Source organism: Schistocerca piceifrons, chromosome 7 (genome assembly GCF_021461385.2).
Source record: "Schistocerca piceifrons isolate TAMUIC-IGC-003096 chromosome 7, iqSchPice1.1, whole genome shotgun sequence".
Lineage (NCBI taxonomy): Eukaryota > Metazoa > Arthropoda > Insecta > Orthoptera > Acrididae > Schistocerca > Schistocerca piceifrons.
In genome coordinates this window covers 270711504-270733594 of record NC_060144.1, presented here as the reverse complement: position 1 = coordinate 270733594, position 22091 = coordinate 270711504, and the positions used below count along the sequence as shown (strand labels likewise).

The 22091-nt window shown below is 41.1% G+C and overlaps 1 protein-coding gene across 1 annotated transcript in view; it reads right to left on the bottom strand.

Annotated features, from left to right (window-relative positions):
* The window catches only part of LOC124804826 (nose resistant to fluoxetine protein 6-like), a 364094-nt gene that overhangs the window by 1231 nt on the left and 340772 nt on the right, over positions 1 to 22091 (bottom strand). Inside the window, exons 11-13 of the mRNA XM_047265170.1 lie at positions 19203 to 19332; positions 15662 to 15851; positions 4591 to 4733 (exon numbers count right to left, since the gene is read on the bottom strand). Coding sequence (XP_047121126.1) covers positions 4591 to 4733; positions 15662 to 15851; positions 19203 to 19332 — 463 coding nt within the window. The remainder of the gene's footprint in view (positions 1 to 4590; positions 4734 to 15661; positions 15852 to 19202; positions 19333 to 22091) is intronic.

The following is a 22091-nucleotide window of genomic DNA, read 5'->3' as shown; positions in this document are numbered from 1 at the left end:
ACAGGATACTATTATTTTTTTATTTTCTAAGGTGCATAGTTTTACATTTCTGAACATTTATAGCAAGTTGCCAATCATTCCACCACATGGAAATCTTATCAAGATGTAATTGAACACTTACGCAGCTTCTTTCAGACAGCACTTCACTATAGATAACGGCAACATAAAAAAGGTCTGAGGTTACTATTAATATCTTATGCAAGGTTACTAATATACAACATAAACAGCAAAGATCTCAACACATTTCCCTGGGGCACACCAAAAGTTACTTCTACATCTGACAATGACTATCCATCCAAGATAACATGCTGTGTCTTCCCTACCAAAAAATCGTCACTCTAGTCAAATTTTGCTTGATAACCCATATGAATGTACTTTAGACAATAGGTGTAGGTGTAGGTGTGGTACTGAGTCAAATGCTTTTCGGAAATCAAGAAATACTTCATCTACCTGACTGCCTAGATATAAAGCTTTGAGTATGTCATGTGAGAAAAGTGAGAGTTGGCTTCGCATGATCAGTATTTTCAGAATCCATGCTGGTTGGCACGGAGGAGGTAATTTTGTTCAAAATATCTCACTATGTTTGAGCTCAGAATATGTTCTAAGATTCTACAACAAATTAATGTCATCGGTACTGGACAACAATTTTGTAGATCACTTCTACTACCTTTATTGTAAATGGGTAACCTTTGCGTTCTTTCAGCTTTTGGGCTCAGTTTTTTATCTTAAGGCTTTGTGATGGATTATAGTTGGAAGAGGGGCTAACTCAGCTGCAAATTCAGTATGAATATGCCAGGGATTCCACTGGGCCCTGGAGCTTTGTTCAATTTTAACAGCTGTTTCTCAACACCACTACACTAACACTGATTTCATTCATCTTGTCAGTTGTTCAAGGGTGACTGGGGCAATATACCTGGGTTTTTCCTTTGCAAAGGAACAGTTGAAAATGGAGTGAAGCATTTCAACTTCTTTGTTTGCTACACTCATTTTTAGTTCCTATATTACTCGCTAGGGACAGGATACTAACTTTGGGACCACTAACAGTCATTACATGTGACCAGAACTTCTGTGGATTTTGTGAATGATCGTTTGATGATATACTGCGACGGTACTCACTGAAGGTTTCAAGCATTGCTGCATTGCTTTCTTGACAGCCAAATGCATGTAATTCGGCATCTCTCTGTCTATAGTCCTATGCTTTGGTTTATGCCTATTATGCAGTAGCCTCTGTTTCTTTAGAAGTTTCTTTACAGTGACTATATACCATGTAGGGTCCCTCCCATTATGAACTGTTCTACTGGGTATGTTGATCCAGTGCTTAGTCAACTATTCTTTTAAATTTGAGCCACAGTTCCTCAACATGCTCTTGCCCTGTGCTGAAAGTTTCAAATTCCTCATTGAGATCTTACACTGCTGATTTTTATCTAGTTGAACACATATATCTTTCTGCTTGTTTTAGTTGTCCTATGTAATTTGTTAATGACTGTTGGCACAACTGCATCACCTTCACTGATGCCAGTTTTTATGCGGACGATGTCAAAGAGGTCAGGTCTGTTTGTTGCCATTAGATACAATATATTTCCATCGTGTGTGGGATAACGAACTATCTGTTCTAGGTAGTTTTCAGAGAAGGCATTTAGTAATGTTTCACTGGATGTCTTATCATGCCCACCACTAACAATTTTCTCAATCGACTGTCGGATGATTAAACCCTCCACTGATGATTACAGTATGGTGGGCGATAGAAGGTCCTAATTAGCATTTTATACCCTCCCCTGAAGCAATCTCGCATGCACCTTCAGTTTCTATCTCGATGGATTTGAATTTGTCTATCATGACAAATACACTATCTTCATTTCCCATTAGCGTATTAGCCTATCCATCGAATAACCACTTAAATTATCCCAAAAAATCTCATTGCTATCAATTTCAGGTTTCAACCAGCTTTCTGCACATATTATGTGAGCTTCACTGCTTTTCAAAAGCATTTCAAACTCTGGCATTCTGTTGTGAATGCTTCAGCAGTTACATATTTTAATACTCTTGCCTACAGGGGGCATTCTTTTGGATCTTACACTTATATTTCTGGGTCTCCTACTGCTGTTGTTATCTGAACTGGATGGAGAGTTGCCTAATCTAAAAAAACCTTGCGTGCATCCCACATAAGTTGAACAATGAACTAATTCAAAACTCACTGTCTTGAAGCGGTGACAGTAGTTAATTTAAAGCATTGTGTACATGAACTTGTGTATATTTACTAAACCTGCACAAGTGCCCTTTCTTATATTTGACGTGACTATTCAATACCATTGCTAAATGATAATGGGAATAATTGACTGGACAAATACTAAAGTAAAGGAAATGCAACCACTCACTCATAGTGGACTGATGGTGGTGCACAGAAACACACAACAGAAACAGCATTCCAACTAGGTTTTGAGCACTAGCTCTTTTTCTAGCAATAGCACACACATTCATACACAAAAACCACACAGACACCCAAATGCACACTTCCCATGGCCTCAGGAAGATCAATTATTATTGATTACTGAAAGCAGTTGCTGGGCTGGTGGAGAAGGGGAGTGGGTAGGGAGGGATGCAAAGAGGGGGGAAAGTGACAGGTCTTTAGTCAGATGACTCTGTAGCTGCACAACAAGATGTAAAGAGTTCAGAGGGTACAGCAAAATGAGATGTAGGTAGAAGGAGAGGAAGGAAACTAAAGGGGGAAAAGGGGAGGGCAGAAAGGTGAGAAAGTTGAAGAGGGAGAATGGGAGTGGGAGGGAAGGTAAAGGGGTTAAAGGGCAGAGCAGGGTGCAAGAGAGAGCGATAGAGAGAGAGAGCGCCCACACAGGGGGGTGGGGGGTTGGGGGGGGGGGGGTGAGGAAGAGTGGTGGGAGAAAGGCGAAAAGGCAAGTGAGGCAGTGGGAACAGATTAGCAGAGGAGCACAGTTCAGAGAAACTTGAGCTGGAAGGAAGTATTCGAATGGTCCATGTAGTGAAGCAGCTGTTGAAGTCATTTGTGTTATGGTGTGCAGGATGTTCAGAAACTGGAGGGTCAAGTTTCCGATCTGCCACTGTTTGATGGTGGTCATTCATGCAAGAAGACAGTTGGTTACTTGATATGCCCACATTGATTGTCGTTTATACCCTGGCTACTTTCACATGTGGCCCTGTCTTTCATTGTTTAGATCCCCCATGCTCACAATTGTACGGCCATGGAACACTACCTTCCCTAATGTTGTCCTGATACCAGACTCACCACCTCATTCCTAATCCTCCTAGCCAATCACATCCTGACACATTTATTTCACTTTCGAAGGCCAAACCCATGGTACTGCTATTGGTAATTCTTGGCACCATCCTATTCCAACTTATTTAATTATGGGCTAGCTGGAAGAATCCTTCCTATTTGGTCAGCACCAAAAACCTGTTGTCTGGTTCTAATTCATTTTTATAACCTGTACTCATATTATGGACAACCTTTGCTCTATCTTCCACAACCTCCACTCCTATTCCTAAATCCACTTCACATGGTCCTTTTCAACTTATTGAGCCACCTTCCTAGATGTTGATTTTCACCTCTCAGATGTCTCCATAAATACACCTCTCCTTATGAAGCACACCAACCACCAATAGTATTTCTCCTTTGACAGCTCTCACCCTTTCATACAATTACCTGCTCCTCTGACACCAGTAAACCTATTAACGAGCCTCTGATCAGCACTCTACTGATCACCCTGGCCTTGAAAACCATAGTGACATTCTCCACCAAGGCTTCAACTACCTATTTCTGAGACCTGAGTTGAGTGATATTCTACCCAAAATCCTAACCACATTCCTTAAAGTAGTGTTCTGCCGCCCACCCAACCTATTCCTATCCCACTTCCAATCCTGCACTGCATGGCTCACTACTCTGTGGTCGGTCCAAGTACAAGACCAGTCCCATTCACCCACTCACCACACTTCAACCTCAAGCATTTCCTACTCAGTAAAATTCAGAATCACATGAAAAGCAGCTTAGCTGCAGTTGCCGAATATAATGCTATGTGGTCATGACAATTAACCAACTGTCTGGCCAGATGAATGGCCACCACAAAACTATGGCAAACCACAAACTTGACCTCCAGTTGCTGAACATGCTGCACACCATAACAAATGATTTTGACATCTACTTCACTACATGGGCCAGCTGAATACTACTTTCCAGCACTGGTTTCACTGAACTTTGCAGGTGGGAATTGTCTCTTCAACACATCCTACACTCCACAGCCCCCTCGTTTAAGCCTCCGATAACTTGTTCTCACTGCCTCGCCTTGACTTTTCACTTCTCTCTTCTGCCCACTCAACTCCATCTCCATACACATTGAGCATTGGCTTCTCCTACCACTCTTCCATGCCCATCCCATGTGGACATTCTCTCTCTCTCTCTTTCACTCATAATTTTTTATTCAAATGGGTAATGTTTTTAATTGTGTTTTTGTCATCTTTTCTGCTTGAAAGCAGATTTTCTTATTTCCTAGCAAGCAGGTCTACTCTCAGGAAGCTACAGAAATTATGATTAGACATAGTACAGTAGTTGGTTTTACTTACACTCGACATAACAGTAAATACTTTGGCAGATCTGTTGATTCCAACATAGTAGTAAAATACAGGGAACTGTATCATATATAGCGCATAGGATAAACGGCTTAAGATGACAAGTGGCCTCCAACTTAAAACATTATTCAGCTTTCCTGAAAAACAGAATTGCAACAGTATGAAGAACAGATCTAAAATTTCAGTTGAGAATTACATGTTTCTGCTTAATTACTGACAACTTACATCTGTTTATTAATATGTATATTGTAGTTTTTAATATATAAATAATGCCAATGAATTTGAAATCCTTACAGAATAATCTGGTTATTCATTTTAGTATTAAAAAAATTGGATAGTATGACTTACGATAAAGAAAGGGGAATTGGAAATTTAGCTCCTTAGAGGAAACATTAATATTTGATACATTTTAGAACCATTTTAGAAAAGTTGATTTAAATAAGTAATATGATGTTAACATCATTAGAATCTTCAGGAAGAAAGTACAAGTCATTAACTGTCATTCATCTAGGCATTGTCTGTCATTAAAAAAGAGGCTTGCATGTTGGCCAACTTTAAAATTACTGTAGGAAGTACCTTGGAACTTTTTGTTAATCCTGTAATTCCATTTTGTGTAAAAGTCTAGGGAAACCAGTTGGATATAGTGGTCTATATAATAGGATAACAACTAGATGACTGGTTTTGTACATAGAGGCTTGCAAATGGTGCCAATGAGGCACTGAAACTGGTAGCTAAAAAAAAAATTATTAGATAAAATTATGGTTGTTGGCGTCTACTTTTTCCAAGTTTATGTTAATTGGTCCTATGCACGAGCATCCTTCCAGGTTATGGAAAATTATTAGTGCCAATAATCAAACAATGGAAAATCCAGGATGGAATGTAACAATATTATGAGAAGGAAAGTTGCTACTCACCTTATGGCAGAGAAGATGAATCGCAGATAGACACAACAAAAAGACTCTCACATGTGAGCAGCGGCACCAATGTATGATGGGAGTGGCGACTGGGTGGGGGTAAGAAGGAGGCTGAAACAGGGAGGGCGAGGAATAGAATGGTGGGGCTGGAAGACAGTCAAGTGCTGCAGGTTAGGCAGAGGGCAGGGGAGAGGTGGGGGGGGGGGATTAGTGGAAAAGGAGAGAAATAAAAAGACTCGGTGTGTTGGTGGAATGATAGCTGTGTGGTGCTGGAAAGGGAACAGGGAATGAGCTGGATGGGTGGGGACAGTAACTAAAGAAGGTAGAGGCCAGGAGGGTTACGGAAATGTTCCCACCTGCGGCATTCAGAAAAGCTGGTGTTGGTGGGAAGGATCCATATGGCACAGGCTATGAAGCAGTCATTGAAATGAAGGATATCATGTTTGGCAGTGTGTTCAGCAACACAGTAGTCTACTTGTTTCTTGGCCACAGTTTATCGATGACCATTCATGCGAACAGGCAGCGTGCTGATTGTCATGCGTACATAGAATGCAGCACAGTGGTTGCAGCTTAGCTTGTAGACTACATGACTGGTTTCACAGGTAGCCCTGCCTTTGATGGGATAGGTGATGTTAGTGACTGGAATGGAGTAGGTGGTGGTGGGAGGATGTATGGGACAGGTCTTGCATCTAGGTTTACTACAGGGGTTTGAGCCATGAGGTAAGGGATTGGAAGCAGGGATTATGTATGGACAGACGAGTATGTTGTGTAGGTTTGGTGGACGGCGGAATACCACTGTGGAAGGGGTGGGAAGTATAGTGGGCAGGACATTTCTCATTTCAGGACATGTGAGAGGTAATAGAAACCCTGGTGGAGAATGTAATTCAGTTGCTTCAGTCCTGGGTGGTACTGAGTTACAAGGGGAATGCTCCTCTGTGGCTGGACAGTGGGTCTTTGGGAGGTGGTAGGAGACTGGAAAGGTAAGGCAAGGGAGATTTGTTTTTGTACAAGGTTGGGAGGATAATTACGGTCAGTGAAGGCTTCAGTGAGACCCTTGATACATCTCGAGACGGACTGTTCGTCACTGCAGATTTGATGACCACGGGTGGCTAGGCAGTACAGAAGGGACTTCTTGGTATGGAATGGGTGGCAGCTATCAAAGTGTAGGTATTGCTGGTGGTTAGTAGGTTTGATATGGACAGAGGTACTGATGTAGCCTTTTTTGAGATAGAGATCAACATCTAGGAAGGTGGCTTGTTGGATTGAGTAGGCCAGGTGAAGCAAATTGGGGAGAAGTTGTTCAGGTTCTGAAGGAATGTGGACAGGGTGTCCTCACCTTCAATCCAGATAGCAAAAATGTCATAAATCAATCTGAACCAGGTGAGGGATTTAGGATTCTGGGTTTTTAGGAAGCATTCGTCTAGATGGCCCGTGAATAGGTTGACGTAGGATGGCGCCATGGGAGTGCCCATAGCTGTACTCCGGATTTGTTTGTAGGTAATGCCTTCAAAGTAGAAGCAGTTGGGGGTGAGGACGGCACCATGTGGTAAAAGGACAGGAACTGTGGAGAGTCGATGGAGTAAATGGTTGGTATCTTTTATATAGGTGGGTAGGTTGAAGGGGCACAATGGGGCTTCCTGGATGGTTAGGTTTATGGACTTCAGGAAGCATGTAGAAGGTAGGAGTGCTTGGAGTGGTAGGGGTAAGTAGAGAGATGGACTCAGGGGAGAGGTTCTGGGATGGGTCTAAGGATTTGAGTAGTAATTGGGGAGCCTGCTGGGTTATTGGATTAGGGTCACTGTGGCAAGGTTTGTAGGTGGAAGTACATGACAGCTGGCAGAGTCTTTCCACCAGGTAATCATTGCAGTTCAAAACAACAGTGGTGGAGCCTTTGTCCGCAGGTAGGATTATAAGGTCGGGATCAGTTTTTAGATCGTGGGCTGTGGTGCTTTCTGTGGATGTAAGGTCAGTTTGCATGTTGAGGGATTTGGGGAATGATTGTGAGGCAAGGTTCGAGGTTAAGAAATTCTGCAAAGTTAACAGGGAGTGGTTTGGGGGCAGTGGGGGTGGATCATGGTTGGATGGAGGAGTGAACTGAGTCAGGAAAGGTTCAATATTGGTCTTTGGTTGAGTCTGATTGGTAGGGTTGGCGGAGAAAAAGTGTTTCCACTGTAGGGACTGGGAGAAGGAGATAAGCTCTTTAAGAAGTCCTGCATGATTGAATTTGTGAGTGGGGCAAAAGGTGAGGCCTTTGGAAAGAACTGATATTTCTGTGGGGCCAAGGCTTTTGGAGGAAAAGTTCATGACTGTGTTGTGGGTCTGTTTAGGTTCTGGGTTCTGTGTGGTGGTGGGAAGGAGTTTTGGAGGGTGGGGCAAGTGTAGTAAGGCTGCAAGACAGGGTTTGTCAGCTATGAGGGGATGGGGGGAGGTTGTACCCCAAGGCTGGAATAAGAAGTGAGCAGGATGGAGAGCTTTTTGAAGTGGCATTGTGCATGTTGCTCAAGACAACAAGAGTTCCAGTGTGTGTTATGTGTTACAGGAATTTGTGATTGCATAATAGGAGAATTTTTTGGATGGAGAGAATGTACTGCAAGGAGATTTGGGCTTGGTTGACATGGTTTTGCAGGACTATGTTGGTGAGGACTAAGGATTGGCAGAATCTGAACAGGTGGAGGTCATTGTGGAAGCACGGGTGGCAGCCAGAGATGGCTAATTTGATGGTAAGACCATTAGGGGGGGATTCCATGAGCCAAGCAACAATGCACGAACAATAAGTGGGACTGGTATCTGGCTAGGGATAAGGAAACTTTTCTGTATTGACACAGATGGAAGGAGCAAGGATCCATGGCGGTGGAAAAATGCGAAAAATTATGTAAATAATATAGAATTAAGTCTGAAAAATTTTGCAAAAATACCCCCAGATGCATGTGAAAATTCATGAAAAGGATGAAATGGATGCAAAAGGGGGGAACAAAATGAAATCTGAGGGAGTCAACAAGAGCAAAAGGCAAAAATTCACTAAAATTGGTGAGAAGTCACAAGGATCAAAGTAAAGAATAAATAATAATAAAAAATATATATTACTTTGGGTGCGGGTCTGAAGGTAGTTAAGATGAAGAACGGCGATGGCAGACAAAACTGGATGGTGGAATTAGTGGGTACTATCTGCATCGAAAGTGAGGACACCCTGTCCACATTCCTCCAGAACCTCAACACCTTCTCCCCCATCTGCATCACCTGGTCCTACTCAATCCAACAAGCCACCTTCCTAGATATTCACCTACACCTCAAAGATGGTTACATCAGTACCTCCATCCACATCAAATCTGCTGACCACCTGCAATACCTCCACTCTGACAGCTGCAACCTGTTCCATGCCAAAAAGCCCCTTCCGTACTGCCTTGCCACCCGTGGTCGTCGCATCTGCAGTGATGAGCAGTCCCTCTTAAAATATACCAAGGGTCTCACAGAAGCCTTCACTGACCATAAATATCCTCCCAACCTTGTACAAAAACAAATCTTCCTTGCCTTATCTTTCCAGTCTCCCACCACCTCCCGAAGTCCCACCATCCGGCCACAGAGAAGCATTCCCCTTGTAACTCAGTACCACCCAGGACTGGAGCAACTGAATTACATTCTCTGCCAGGGTTTCTATTACCTCTCATCATGCCCTGAAATGAGAAATGTCCTGTCCACTATACTTCGTACCCCTTCCACAGGGGTATTCCGCTGTCTACAGAACCTACACAACATACTCGTCCGTCCATACACAACCTCTGCTCCCAATCACTTACCTCATGGCTCAAACTCCTGTAATAGACCTAGACGCAAGGTCTGTCCCATACATCCTCCCACCACCAACTAATCCAGTTCAGTCACTAACATCACCTATCCCATCAAAGGCAGGGCTACCTGTGAAACCAGTCGTGTGGTCTACAAGCTAGGCTGCAACCACTGTGCTGCATTCTATGTAGGAATGGCAATCAACAAGCTGTCTGTTTGTATGAATGGTCATCGACAAACTGTGGCCAAGAAACAAGTGAACTACTGTGTTGCTGAACACACTGCCAAACATGATATCCTTCATTTCAATGACTGCTTCACAGCCTGTGCCACATGGATCCTTCCCACCAACACCAGCTTTTCTGAATGGCGCAGGTGGGAACTTTCCCTGCAATACATCCTACATTCCTGTAACCTGGCCTCAACCATCGTTAGTCACTTTCCTCACCCATCCAGCACCTTCCCTGTTCCCCATTCCAGCACTACACAGCCGTCGTTCCACCACCATATCCAGTCTTTTTATTTCCCTCCTTTTCCGCTATCCCCCCTCCCCTTCTCGCCTCTCCTCTCTCTGCCCTCCCTGTAACCTGCAGCACTTCACTGCTGTTACCCCCACCATACTACCCTCCCCTCCCCACTGCAGCCTCCTCCTTATTTATACTGTAAGTATCCCGAAACAATGAGCAGCTGATACCAAAGATTGATTTGTAGGCGCCTAGAGCTCAGCAAGGCAAGGAAAAGTTGTAGAACTACTTATGACAGTGTGTCAAGAGATACACCCTGTATACATATCTCTCTCACACACTTGAGTGACTGTTATGATTTATGGAAATCAGAGGCACTCATACCAAGGACATACAAATAACTCAACTGTTACATGCACCCAGTCAACACTGCTGTACAACTGATTGCTTTTTAGAATGAGATTTTCACTCTCCAGAGGAGTGTGCGCTAATATGAAACTTCCTGGCAAATTAAAACTGTGTGCTGGACCGAGACTCGAACTTGGGACCTTTGCCTATGCGGGCAATTGCTCTACCAACTGAGCTACCCAAGCACGACTCACACCCCATCCTCACAGCTTTACTTCTGCCAGTACCTCATCTCCTACCTTCCAAACTTTACAGAAGCTCTCCTGCCAACCTTGCAGAACTAGCACTCCTGAAAGAAAGGATATTGCGGAGACATGGCTTAGCCACAGCCTCAGGGATGTTTCCAGAATTACCATATTTACTCGAGTCTAAGCCGCACTTTTTTTCTGGTTTTTGTAATCCAAAAAACCGCCTGCGGCTTAGAACCGAGTGCAAAGTAAGCGGAAGTTCTGAAAAATGTTGGTAGGTGCCGCCACAACTAACTTCTGCCATCGAATATATGTAGCGCTAAACAGGCTTGCTTTGCAGGCACAAAGATAAATACTGGCGCCAAAACCTCTGCATCAGTAAATAAATTTAAAGAAAGGTGGAAGAAGAGCTTTTTTCTCCGCCCCGAGTTTCGACCACTGCATTTTCATACGTTATCCAATGAAGTAAATACAAATTCCGTATTGTTCATCTTCGAATGTAGCAGCATTTCAATGTACTGTGAAAATCCGACTGGCAAGACTGTTCGGGGTTTTTGTCAATATGGCCAACTCTACATTCTGAATTTTGTCCTACGTGTGAGAAGAGATGGTTGCTAATAGGAACTTTCATGAATTGTGAATCACATGCAGTATTCTCTTCACCATAAGAATAATACGAATATAAACATTTTGCGATGTATTCTTTCATGTTTGCTGCTATCTCATTTAAATCCTGACTGCCTAATAAACTACAAAACTAGAGTGAGACAACAGCAAACGTGGAAGAATATACATATCATGTCATGTTTATATTCGTATTATTCTTATGACTAATAGTGATACAGTCAGAAATGAAGCACGGCAATTGACTAGATTTTTAAATCTAAGATGACTCTAATTTCTGTGCAGAAGGTAATGTGATGTACTAAAGAGGCGTCTACAAAGATTTTCAAACGGGGAAAAATTTTCGCTAAACTCTCATGCAGAACATCTTCTATCATACACAGTCTGTTATTTGGTTCTTGTTGATCATTATCAAAGAAAGCAGCAGTGTAAGTAACAACAAATAGCAGTCTCTTGCCATGGTTTCGCTAATGAGACGATTCCTCTCTTTTTTTAAAAAAAAAATTGAAAGCGGCGGTAGCGCGCAGAAAAGCAAGCCATGCCGCGAGCAGCAACAGGCCGTAAACACGCACTATCAGAATGCAGCAAACAATGCACGACACAGTACAGTAATGCATTTTCAGTTTAGAGTGACGTAAACACCTATAACAAAAAATGGCGCTTATCAGATCAAAGAAAAATAAGCAATCCATTCAAACCAGACGAAGCACGTGAAAAAGGAAGGGTACCTGTATAAATACGGACGGAGCGCCTGACGCATAGCAATGGCTACCTGGTAAAGCTTAACTGCTAAGCTTATGACTCGAACCATACTACTGTAGCTGTATCGTCATTCATTCGACCTAAATTGTGTCTCATATTAAAATGGACCAACTTTGTTTCAATTTGGAGGTGTGGCCTAAAACATTTCTGTCCTCTTGAATTTTGAGTCTCAAATTTCAGGTGCATCTTAGATTCGGGAAAAATTTTTTTCCTTGATTTCGAGTCTCATTTTTCAGGTGCGGCTTAGATTTGAGTGCGGCTTAGATTCGAGTAAATATGGTACCATAGGTCCTGAGTTTGAGTCTCAGTCTGGCACAGTTTTAACCTGTCAGAAGCAAGACTTCCAGTGCAGTACCTGTGTATTCTGCACTTCACATACATGTGAAGGTTGAGCTGATGTAGACCATTAAGCTGATGTAGTTTTGTAAAAAAATATTTAGCATTTAATGCTTTTACTTCAGCTGTGTTTCAGTATAGTTTGGTTCTGACTGTTTTTAGTGCATTATGGAAGACTAATACAGGATGGAGACCAGTACAGAGTAAAACCCATGCTAACTTTACAAAAGTGATTGTTAGCTGAATTCAAAGATGCTTTCTGTAACAACAGAGTAGCTCAGTAACAGTATTTCACAATATATTTTAACATTTGCTGACATTTTGTTTTGTTACACTATGCTTGAGTGTACATATTTCTTACATAAAATAAACATGTAAGATCCTCACTTATGTTAATGCAAACTCAGTAACTATGGTTTCAGCAGCTGTTGTGGCCCCAAAAAATTACATTATGCCACTGAAAAAATCTGTAGGTACTTGTGTATTGTGATAGATAAGGAAGTTTCATATATGTACAAAAAGTTGTATTTTACTTACTGAAAAGATGATATGTTACGTTGCAGACAGGCACAATTAAAAGACACTTCCATATAAGCTTTTGGCCACAGCCTTCGTCAAAAAAGAAAGAGAAACATACCATTTATTCACACAAGCGCACACACTTCACACACACAGGACTGCCAACTCCGGCATCTCGGGCCAGAATTCAGGGCATTCTGGTCTGAGATGCCGGAGTTGGCAGTCATTTGCGCAAGAGTTGTGCTTGCTTGTGTGTTTCTCTATCTTTCTCTGATGAAGGCTGTAGCCAAGAGCTTATGTGTAAGTGTGCCTGTCTGCAACTTAACATTTCATCTTTAGAGTAAGTGGCAATCTGTCTTTTCCTACATTGTTGATATTCCAGTGTGGAATTTCCATTGTTTGAAGTATCACATATGAAACATGTGGTAAAATACTTTCCTCTTTGTATGTTATCTTTTCCCAGAAACTTGTTTTGATATCAGGAGTTGTATGTGAGATACAATGGATGTTATGAATAGCATATTATTTGTGCCCATGTGCAGAAGTGAGTGCACTACATACAATCCACTTCTTTGAGCTTGGGGAATAAAGCAAAATTTAACATACATTTCATAAGCAGCAATGTATGACTTAACATGGGCCAAACGTAAACTCATAGCATCTTAAAATTTTTCATTGTATTAGAATTTTATGTGGTGGGTTACTTAATTTCATAATGTCACAGTAAGTATGACCATTAACGAAATGCTAGGCAGTTCATACTGAAGCTGGTTAATGAGGCTATGAGTTACGAGCAATCAAATATTTTTACCAAATAGTTTATTTGGAATTGTTTGGGAATGATTTCAGAGCAGCCGGCTTGCATGCATCGCCATTCACGCAGTATAGCAAGTCTGCCACTCTGCCATGTTGCATGTTACCCCATGTGAAAGCTCCAGCTTGCAAGTCCACTATCCCCACTAACTGGTGCCACCTAACAGACTTATGGCAAATCTTATTCCCTGTGAGACGGGCTTTAATAAGGTTTTCTGCTATTTTTTAATTCCAATAGTCTTCTTTACTCGATCCCAAAAGTTGGATGTCTGTGTCAGTACTTCCATTTGGTCAACAATCTTGGTGTATCCAGGTGCCAAGCAGTGTTTCTTGAGTGCCAACTTTTTGAGTTGAATCAAATGTGTGTGCTACTGGTATTCAGGGCAGTGTCATTCCACAGCTATGGTCATTTTACCAATCATAGCACACTGCATTGGCAAGAGATGTGGTATAATCATGATTTGTGGAGATCCAGTAACCTTTTACACTTATCAGAAGTCACATAATTTGAACCAATATGTGGAATAGGCATTACATCTTATGCTTCTATTAAATGTGGTTGATGCTGCTTGGTGACGTGGCAGTATGGTGTAAAGGCACTCACTTCATGCTTTCTCTGTCTTCTAAATGGTTGTGTTTTGAGAAGAGTACTCCACTATACAGTATGGTGATGGCTGACTGCAAATAGTGTGCCAACTGCTTTCTCCTGGCCAAAACAATCCCAAACGACAATTTGCTGTTCATTTTCACTTCAGCAATGAGCAGTTTTTGTGATACATTTTTTCAGATGTTGTGAGAAATATTTTAATTTGTCTTTGCTAAGAGACCAAATCTGCTGCACAATAACATCTATTTCAATATATTTTACATGTATGACTGTGTGCGGGAAAGTAATATCTCCAAATTTTTTACGTGAAAACTCTTCATGTCTGGCATCAAATGCATCTCTCCCAATGAGAGATCAGTTTGTTGATGCTGTCACTGTAGAATGTTTGACTTATTTGATGGAACCACAACTCACCTCTGCTTGCACACTTCATCACTATCAAAGTGAAGTCCTCAAAGTTGTTCTTTTAAACTTGGAAACATATGAATATCAGATGGCATCAAGTTGGTACTGTGTGGAAGATGACAGTGAATCCAAGGCACTGAATTGTTGTAGATGTCACAACATTTGTGTGTGGTCTGGCATTGTGATGCTGAAGGAGAGGGTGCTCAGTGTGTGAACGAGCTCTTTGAATTGGTGCTTTCAGTTTTCTGAGGATCTTGCAGTACCTTGCAGAGTTTATTGTAGTGCTTCAGTGTCTGTGACCCTTCATGGCGGTATCCCATTGATGCTCTCTTTTTGGGACAAAAAGTTAAACCCAGCTTTTATCACCTGCCAGAATCATGCTAAGGGATATCACCATAAACAGCTGTCATTCTTATATGGATTTCAATTGGAGGCATGTTTTAAGCCATATGTAACTCTATTACTGCACAATGCTTCTCACACATGGACATAATTATGTTACAGACCAGCATGTTACATGCTACAATGCAGTGCCATCTAGTGGCAGAGGGTTGCAACTTGCACCAACGAAGTAGGAAAAGTTGAGCAAGTAAAATGCATCATGCGTAACACCTCAACTGATTTGAGAACAGAATAAAAAATTTTGAGGCACTATTTTTCAGTGGGCCCTCATATATTGTTGCTGAGGCTGTCATTAGATTTTCTTTTTATTATTTTTCATGTGATGTTACAAAAGCTTTTCTTATTGGTGGCATTTCTGTAGCTTGTGTAACAAGCATTTTACGTTTAACTGTATTCATGTCAGTCATTGTTATAATATATGTTGGCTGTAGTTCTCTTTTTATGCTGAAGATGATGTCACTCCACAAGCAATTTCTGAATGTTTTACCATTTTATACAGAACATAGGGCATATGCTGGTGATAAGGAACTGTACTCCACCAGTTCTTCTCCCCTTGTTGGCAAATATCAGTTATTAAAATTTCTTCCACCATTGACTCACCCCTCAAGAAACTGTAGGAGGGTATGCAGTTTAATACTGGATATTGGCACAGAGTGTGTTCAGCAGGTCTCTGAGAGCATCAGTTGTAGAAATGTGATGTCATTACATGATAGGTCTTCTTAAAGAAAATGTGTAATACCAGCTCAAAACTCTTAAGTTTCCAATTGCTAAGGTTTGTTGAAGTTTTAGCTCATGATTCACTCTTTTTTCATATTTTATTGCAATTGATATCTTTCTTACCAGCATATCCAGAATGGCACGCCAATATAATCCAGCAAAGGGCACTGCTCCAGGCAAGAGGAGCCCATGCGGCGAAAGTAGCTGCCTCATATACATTGTATACATAGCTCAGTTTGTAAACATTTTTAGCCAAAAGCATTGAGCAACTGGCTAATACAATAGCAGCAATCCACCCTGTGGCCACAAGTACCTGCAGACAATGTTAAAAAATGCACTGTCATTAAATTCCTTAAATTATAGCTACAATGTTCATTCACAATTATGAGTATTCTGGGCTGGAGGTGTGGTGTGACAGCCAGCTAAAAAAACACACATAAGCAGTATGCTGTTGCTGAATAAATTATGAAGTATAGCTATACAGACACCTGTAAAGTCATTTTTCTGAATTTTTTGATAAGAACTACCCCTCCTGTTAACTCCCATCTACCATGTGCTTGTAACATACATATTGCTCTATTTCCTTTTAGATTCTTCCTTCATCCCCTGTCTATTTACATTCTGGACACTCTCTGCCATCACTTGCACACACACACACACACACACACACACACACACACACAAAATGCCTCTATATGGTGATAGCTGGAAGCACAGAGCCAGTGCTGCATTTCGACAGGTGGACTGGGTTGTGTTGAGGGTTGTACCATGTGGGGTGGGTAGAGAGAGAGAGAGAGAGAGAGAGAGAGAGAGAGAGAGAGAGAGAGGTGGGAGGCAGGTAGAGGGTTTCAGGGTGGACGGCTGGCAGCACGAAGGGATATAGTTGGTTTACTGGGTAGGAATGTGGGAGGGAGAGACGGCAGATGCACAGGCTAAGTGTGTGACGCACAGTTGCTGAAGCCAGCATTGAGCAACACACACTGAAGGTGACATGGGGACATGAACTGGGAGAGGATGACAGGATTGAAGAAGGGGAAACTGATGGCTGGGTGACGCACAGTTGCTGAAGCCAGCATTGAGCAACACACACTGAAGGTGACATGGGGACATGAACTGGGAGAGGATGACAGGATTGAAGAAGGGGAAACTGATGGCTGGAAAGCAAGCCACATGCAGCTCTACACAAATCGGCAAAGGCAGGTGAAAAAAATCCGAGAAGATGACCATATGATACTGAACATTTAGCAGTGAAAGTTGTGTAAAATAGATGATAGCATAAACATATTAGAAGAAAGACTACCAATGTTACATCTTACAGAAATAATTTATCATGAGAAAGCTTAGTGCAAGGCAGATGTCACCTATTTTGAGTGCTGCCCATTAAAAAGTGCAAAAGCTAATTTCTTAGCAATGTTTCATTTTTCAAGGAAATATGAGAAGTGAGATCATTATTTCATGTCAGAAATGAAATAGCATTAAAAGGGTTGAGTGGAGCTATTGGACTAGACCAAATAAGGTGAAGCCAGTTTCACTGCAAAAGTTATGGCTAGTGCTTCCTGGATTTTTTTTCCTTATCAATTGCCTTACGTAGGGTAAAATAATAACTGGTGAAAGGTACATGGGTCTTCTTTGACAACAGAGAACTGAGGACTTTGTAGTATAAATTGCTGGAATATCCAACCCATTCACTAAATTTGACACTATTTGACTTTAATTTATTCTGTCACCAAAAGAAACTTTAGTATATGTAAAAAAAATTAACACCTATGAAGATTAATATCATATTACTTTTTCACTAACTCTCTTTTTAGTCAATTCTTCTTTATATATATACTCAATATGTAATTACTCCATTTACTTCTCAAGTTTTAATCCAGTGTTTATACACAGAGCTCCAATTGCAGTGGAGAGAAAGAACTGTTTTGCTCCCAACTCAGATTTATTAACTGATTTAAGGATTATCATACTGGCATATCTTTTAACAATGCTGAGGTTTTTACTATATCTGTCACAATTATTTTAGCACTTGGTCAGCTAAAAATGCATGTACTCTGTTCTACACTAACAGAAATATAAGTTAAAAATTGTGAAAGGTCAGAATATGATCTATAATACACAAAGGCAGGTAATGAATACATTTTTTTTTCACAGCAGTGCAGGTCAAGATAATACATGGTGTCTATATTGAAATTCCCTATTTTGTGAGGCAACTTAAAATTAGTAAATAATTCTTTGTTTCAGGTCTGAGTTGTCCGTTGGGTGCTGAAGGACTTAAAATTGCTGCCTAATTTTTTTTTACATCTGGCACACTTGAATTGTTGTCCATTGAAGCAGAAATGGCATCAGTTCATGAGAAGGCACAAACTGTGCTTTGGTATGCAGAGTTTAAATCCATTGTTATGGTGCAAAGGCAGTTTTTTGGTGTTTACAGGAAAGCAGCACCAGATGCCAAGAGCACATGGCACTGTCAGTTTGCAAAGGGTCATGTAGGAGGTCAGCTGGTCTCTGAAGAGCAAGTTGAGAATATCCGCCAAACATTTCAATGAAGTCCACAAAAATCAGTTTGTCAACTTCATGAGAGCTTCAGATGCCTTGTGCAATGTTCATAAAGTTCTCAGAAAATGTCTGTGTCTGTATTCATACAAGATGCAGATACTGCAGGCCATAAAGCCTGATGACAAACAGCGACGAAACGAATTTGCATATGAAATGCTTAATCGAATCGACTGAAATCCTGAGTTCTTGTCAAGTGTAATGTTTTCTGATGAGGCCACATTCTGCATCTCTGGATCTGTGAACAAGCATAACATTTGAATCTGGGGGTTGCACAGTCCACACAGTGTCAGGGAAAAGGCATGAGATAGCCCAAAAGTGAACATTTGGTGTGGTCTCATGTGTGACAAGATAATTGAACCATTCTTCTTTGCTGAAACAACTGTCACAGGAATGATGTACCTAGGCATGCTGGAGATCTTTGTCTTTCCCCCCAAAGTTGCAGACTTGCAACCAAACCTTTGATTTCAGCAAGATGGTGTTGCGTCTTGCTGGTCTCTGGATGTTCAGAAAGCTCTAAATGGAACATTTCCAGGGCACTGGATTAGATGAGGTACACTCATGAATTGGGCTACACATTCTCCTGGCATCACACCATTGGATCTTTTTCTACAGGGCTGTATCAAGAGAGGGCATTCGCCACTGCAGTACGGGATATTTAAGACCTTCATAATCGGATTGTGGAAGTCATTGACACCATTCCTTTGGACATGTTGCATCAGACCTGGATGGAAACTGAAAACAGACTCAACATTCTTTATGTCACTGCAGGGGCTCTGTTTTGATTTGTTGTCACCTCAGGGGTTCTGCTTGATTTATTGTTGTAATTTTTTTAAACTTATTTTCACACACAACCTATTTTTGTGAAAAAAAGTTTAATTCATTTAGTTTTAGTATATAGAATGCATTTAAAACAGGGAATTTTGGCGTAGACACCCTGTATAAGTACTAATTTTGGATTATTCTTGTTTTCCTCGAAAATATGGCAATGACAAGGTGATATATTAGCAAGCTTCCCTATCTTCCAACACATGGTGCAAGAGGAATGCACAGATGCATGAAATAATTGAAGCAAACATCTGTTGGTTGTAATCTACTAATTTACTCCCACCTTTGGAATCCTAAGAGATTTTTCCATTTTCTTCATGTAAAAGCCTAACAATACTCCAAAAATGTAGGGTGACGCCCTTGGAAGAGGCAGTCCATACATAACGTTGGCTGTCCTGTAAAGCTGAGATGGCCTGAAAATCAATTAAAGTTATTAATTTATAAAATTTTCATAAGTAATGAATGTAAGCAATGCTACACACAAAATTGTCTACAACAGTTAGTTACAGAAAGTAAGACCAATTAATGTAAAATCACAGTCATAACAAAATAATATTCACAAGGAAAAGTGAAGCACAAAGAAAATAATATGAGAAAGTGTAGTGAATGTGGCAGATGTGTCAGACAGAATCAAAGAAGGCAAATAATATGAACAGAAAAAAAGGCCAATGGATTTTAACAGCAATGATTGAGATTCTCCAATGTTTAATAATGTGTTAAGGTTTCAGTTGACAGTTATTGGTTAAGAGAAGTAATAGATATAGAAAAATAATGCATGGCCTAAGGAGGCAAGCAATAGACAAAATTAAATATATTAATATGAAATGAAAAAGAATTGCAGTGAATGGAGAGAGAGAGAGAGAGAGAGAGAGAGAGAGAGAGAGAGAGAGAAGGACTCAAGGTAAGGAGAAGTGTAAAAAAACAGGTTTCCTAAATGAGAACAGGCCAAGAGGTGATGTGGAAAATGAAAGCAGTAGAGAGTAGAAGAAGAGAAACAAATACTTTTGAATAGCACCTTTTGTAGATCAACATAGAACATGAATGGGGCCATTTATACTATTTAGAATTCTGATGCATACATAAATAAGGAAACTAAACAGTATTTGCAAATGACTCGATTGATGTGTAAGAGCTATCCACTTCATAAGATAAATGTTGCATATGATGGGAGAAGTGTAGTATTTTATGGAAGAATGGTACAGTTCAACTGTAATGGAGATGATACATACATTACAGGACTTTGATGCATTCCATGGCTTACAGCAGGAATTTCAATTGGTCTGGATCACAGTGTGAGGAGAAACTGTAGTGCCCATATGTCTAGAACTGTGTTTTGGATTGAATGTTCATCTGGAGCATTGTAGTTCTACTACAAGAGCATAATAGGATGCAGAGTGAGTGTACACACTGCATTGGTACGTATGTACACATAAAAGCAGGAAATTTTGAAAAATCCAGCAAAACCTGAAGAAACCCTACAAAAATATGTTTTGCACAGAAACTGAACCCTTGCGCCTTGTCTTTTAAGAGAGTGTAATCTACAATATTTTTGGAAAAGCACATACTGCAGATAATGTTCTCCATCTTATGTACATGTGTGCATCTTGTCTTTAGGTGCCCCACTGCTTGTCTTGAATGCACTCTTTCACAAAAAAAGTGATGTTTCCTAGTTCATTGCACGGAATTTCATTCACACTGAAAAAATGAAATGACTGTATGCCATTGATAGCTGGAAGTCCCCACCTGGGAAAGTTTGGCCACTGAGTTGCAAGCCTTTTCAGTTGGTGCCATGTTGGGCAACTTGTGCGTCAATGATGGTGATGACAACACAGCACCTAGTCCCTGAGCAGAGAAAATCTCTGATCAGGCCTGGAATCAAACCTGGGCCCACTGCATGGCAGTCAGATGCACTAACCACTCAGCCAAGGGGGTGGACTTCATTCCCACTGTTTTTAGGGCTGATCAAAGCTTGAACAATATACCAGAATGAATTTTTCACCCTACAGCAGAATATGTTCTGTAATGAAATTTACTGACATGTGAAAACTGTGGGTGAGATCAAGTCTTAAATCTTCTTAAATCATCTACATCTACATCTACATCTATACTCCGCGAGCCACCTTACGGTGTGTGGCGGAGGGTACTTATTGTACCACTATCTGATCCCCCCTTCCCTGTTCCATTCACGAATTGTGCGTGGAAAGAACGACTGCTTGTAAGTCTCCGTATTTGCTCTAATTTCTCGGATCTTTTCGTTGTGATCATTACGCGAGATATATGTGGGCGGTAGTAATATGTTGCCCATCTCTTCCCGGAATGTGCTCTCTCGTAATTTCGATAATAAACCTCTCCGTATTGCGTAACGCCTTTCTTGAAGTGTCCGCCACTGGAGCTTGTTCAGCATCTCCGTAACGCTCTCGCGCTGACTAAATGTCCCCATGACGAATCGCGCTGCTTTTCGCTGGATCATGTCTATCTCTTCTATTAATCCAACCTGGTAAGGGTCCCATACTGATGAGCAATACTCAAGAATCGGACGAACAAGCGTTTTGTAAGCTACTTCTTTCGTCGATGAGTCACATTTTCTTAGAATTCTTCCTATGAATCTCAACCTGGCGCCTGCTTTTCCCACTATTTGTTTTATGTGATCATTCCACTTCAGATCGCTCCGGATAGTAACTCCTAAGTATTTTACGGTCGTTACCGCTTCCAATGATTTACCACCTATGGCATAATCGTACTGGAATGGATTTCTGCCCCTATGTATGCGCATTATATTACATTTATCTACGTTTAGGGAAAGCTGCCAGCTGTCGCACCATGCATTAATCCTCTGCAGGTCCTCCTGGAGTACGTACGAGTCTTCTGATGTTGCTATTTTCTTGTAGACAACCGTGTCATCTGCAAATAGCCTCACGGAGCTACCGATGTTGTCAACTAAGTCATTTATGTATATTGTAAACAATAAAGGTCCTATCACGCTTCCCTGCGGTACTCCCGAAATTACCTCTACATCTGCAGATTTTGAACCGTTAAGAATGACATGTTGTGTTCTTTCTTCTAGGAAATCCTGAATCCAATCACAAACCTGGTCCGATATTCCGTAAGCTCGTATTTTTTTCACTAAACGTAAGTGCGGAACCGTATCAAATGCCTTCCTGAAGTCCAGGAA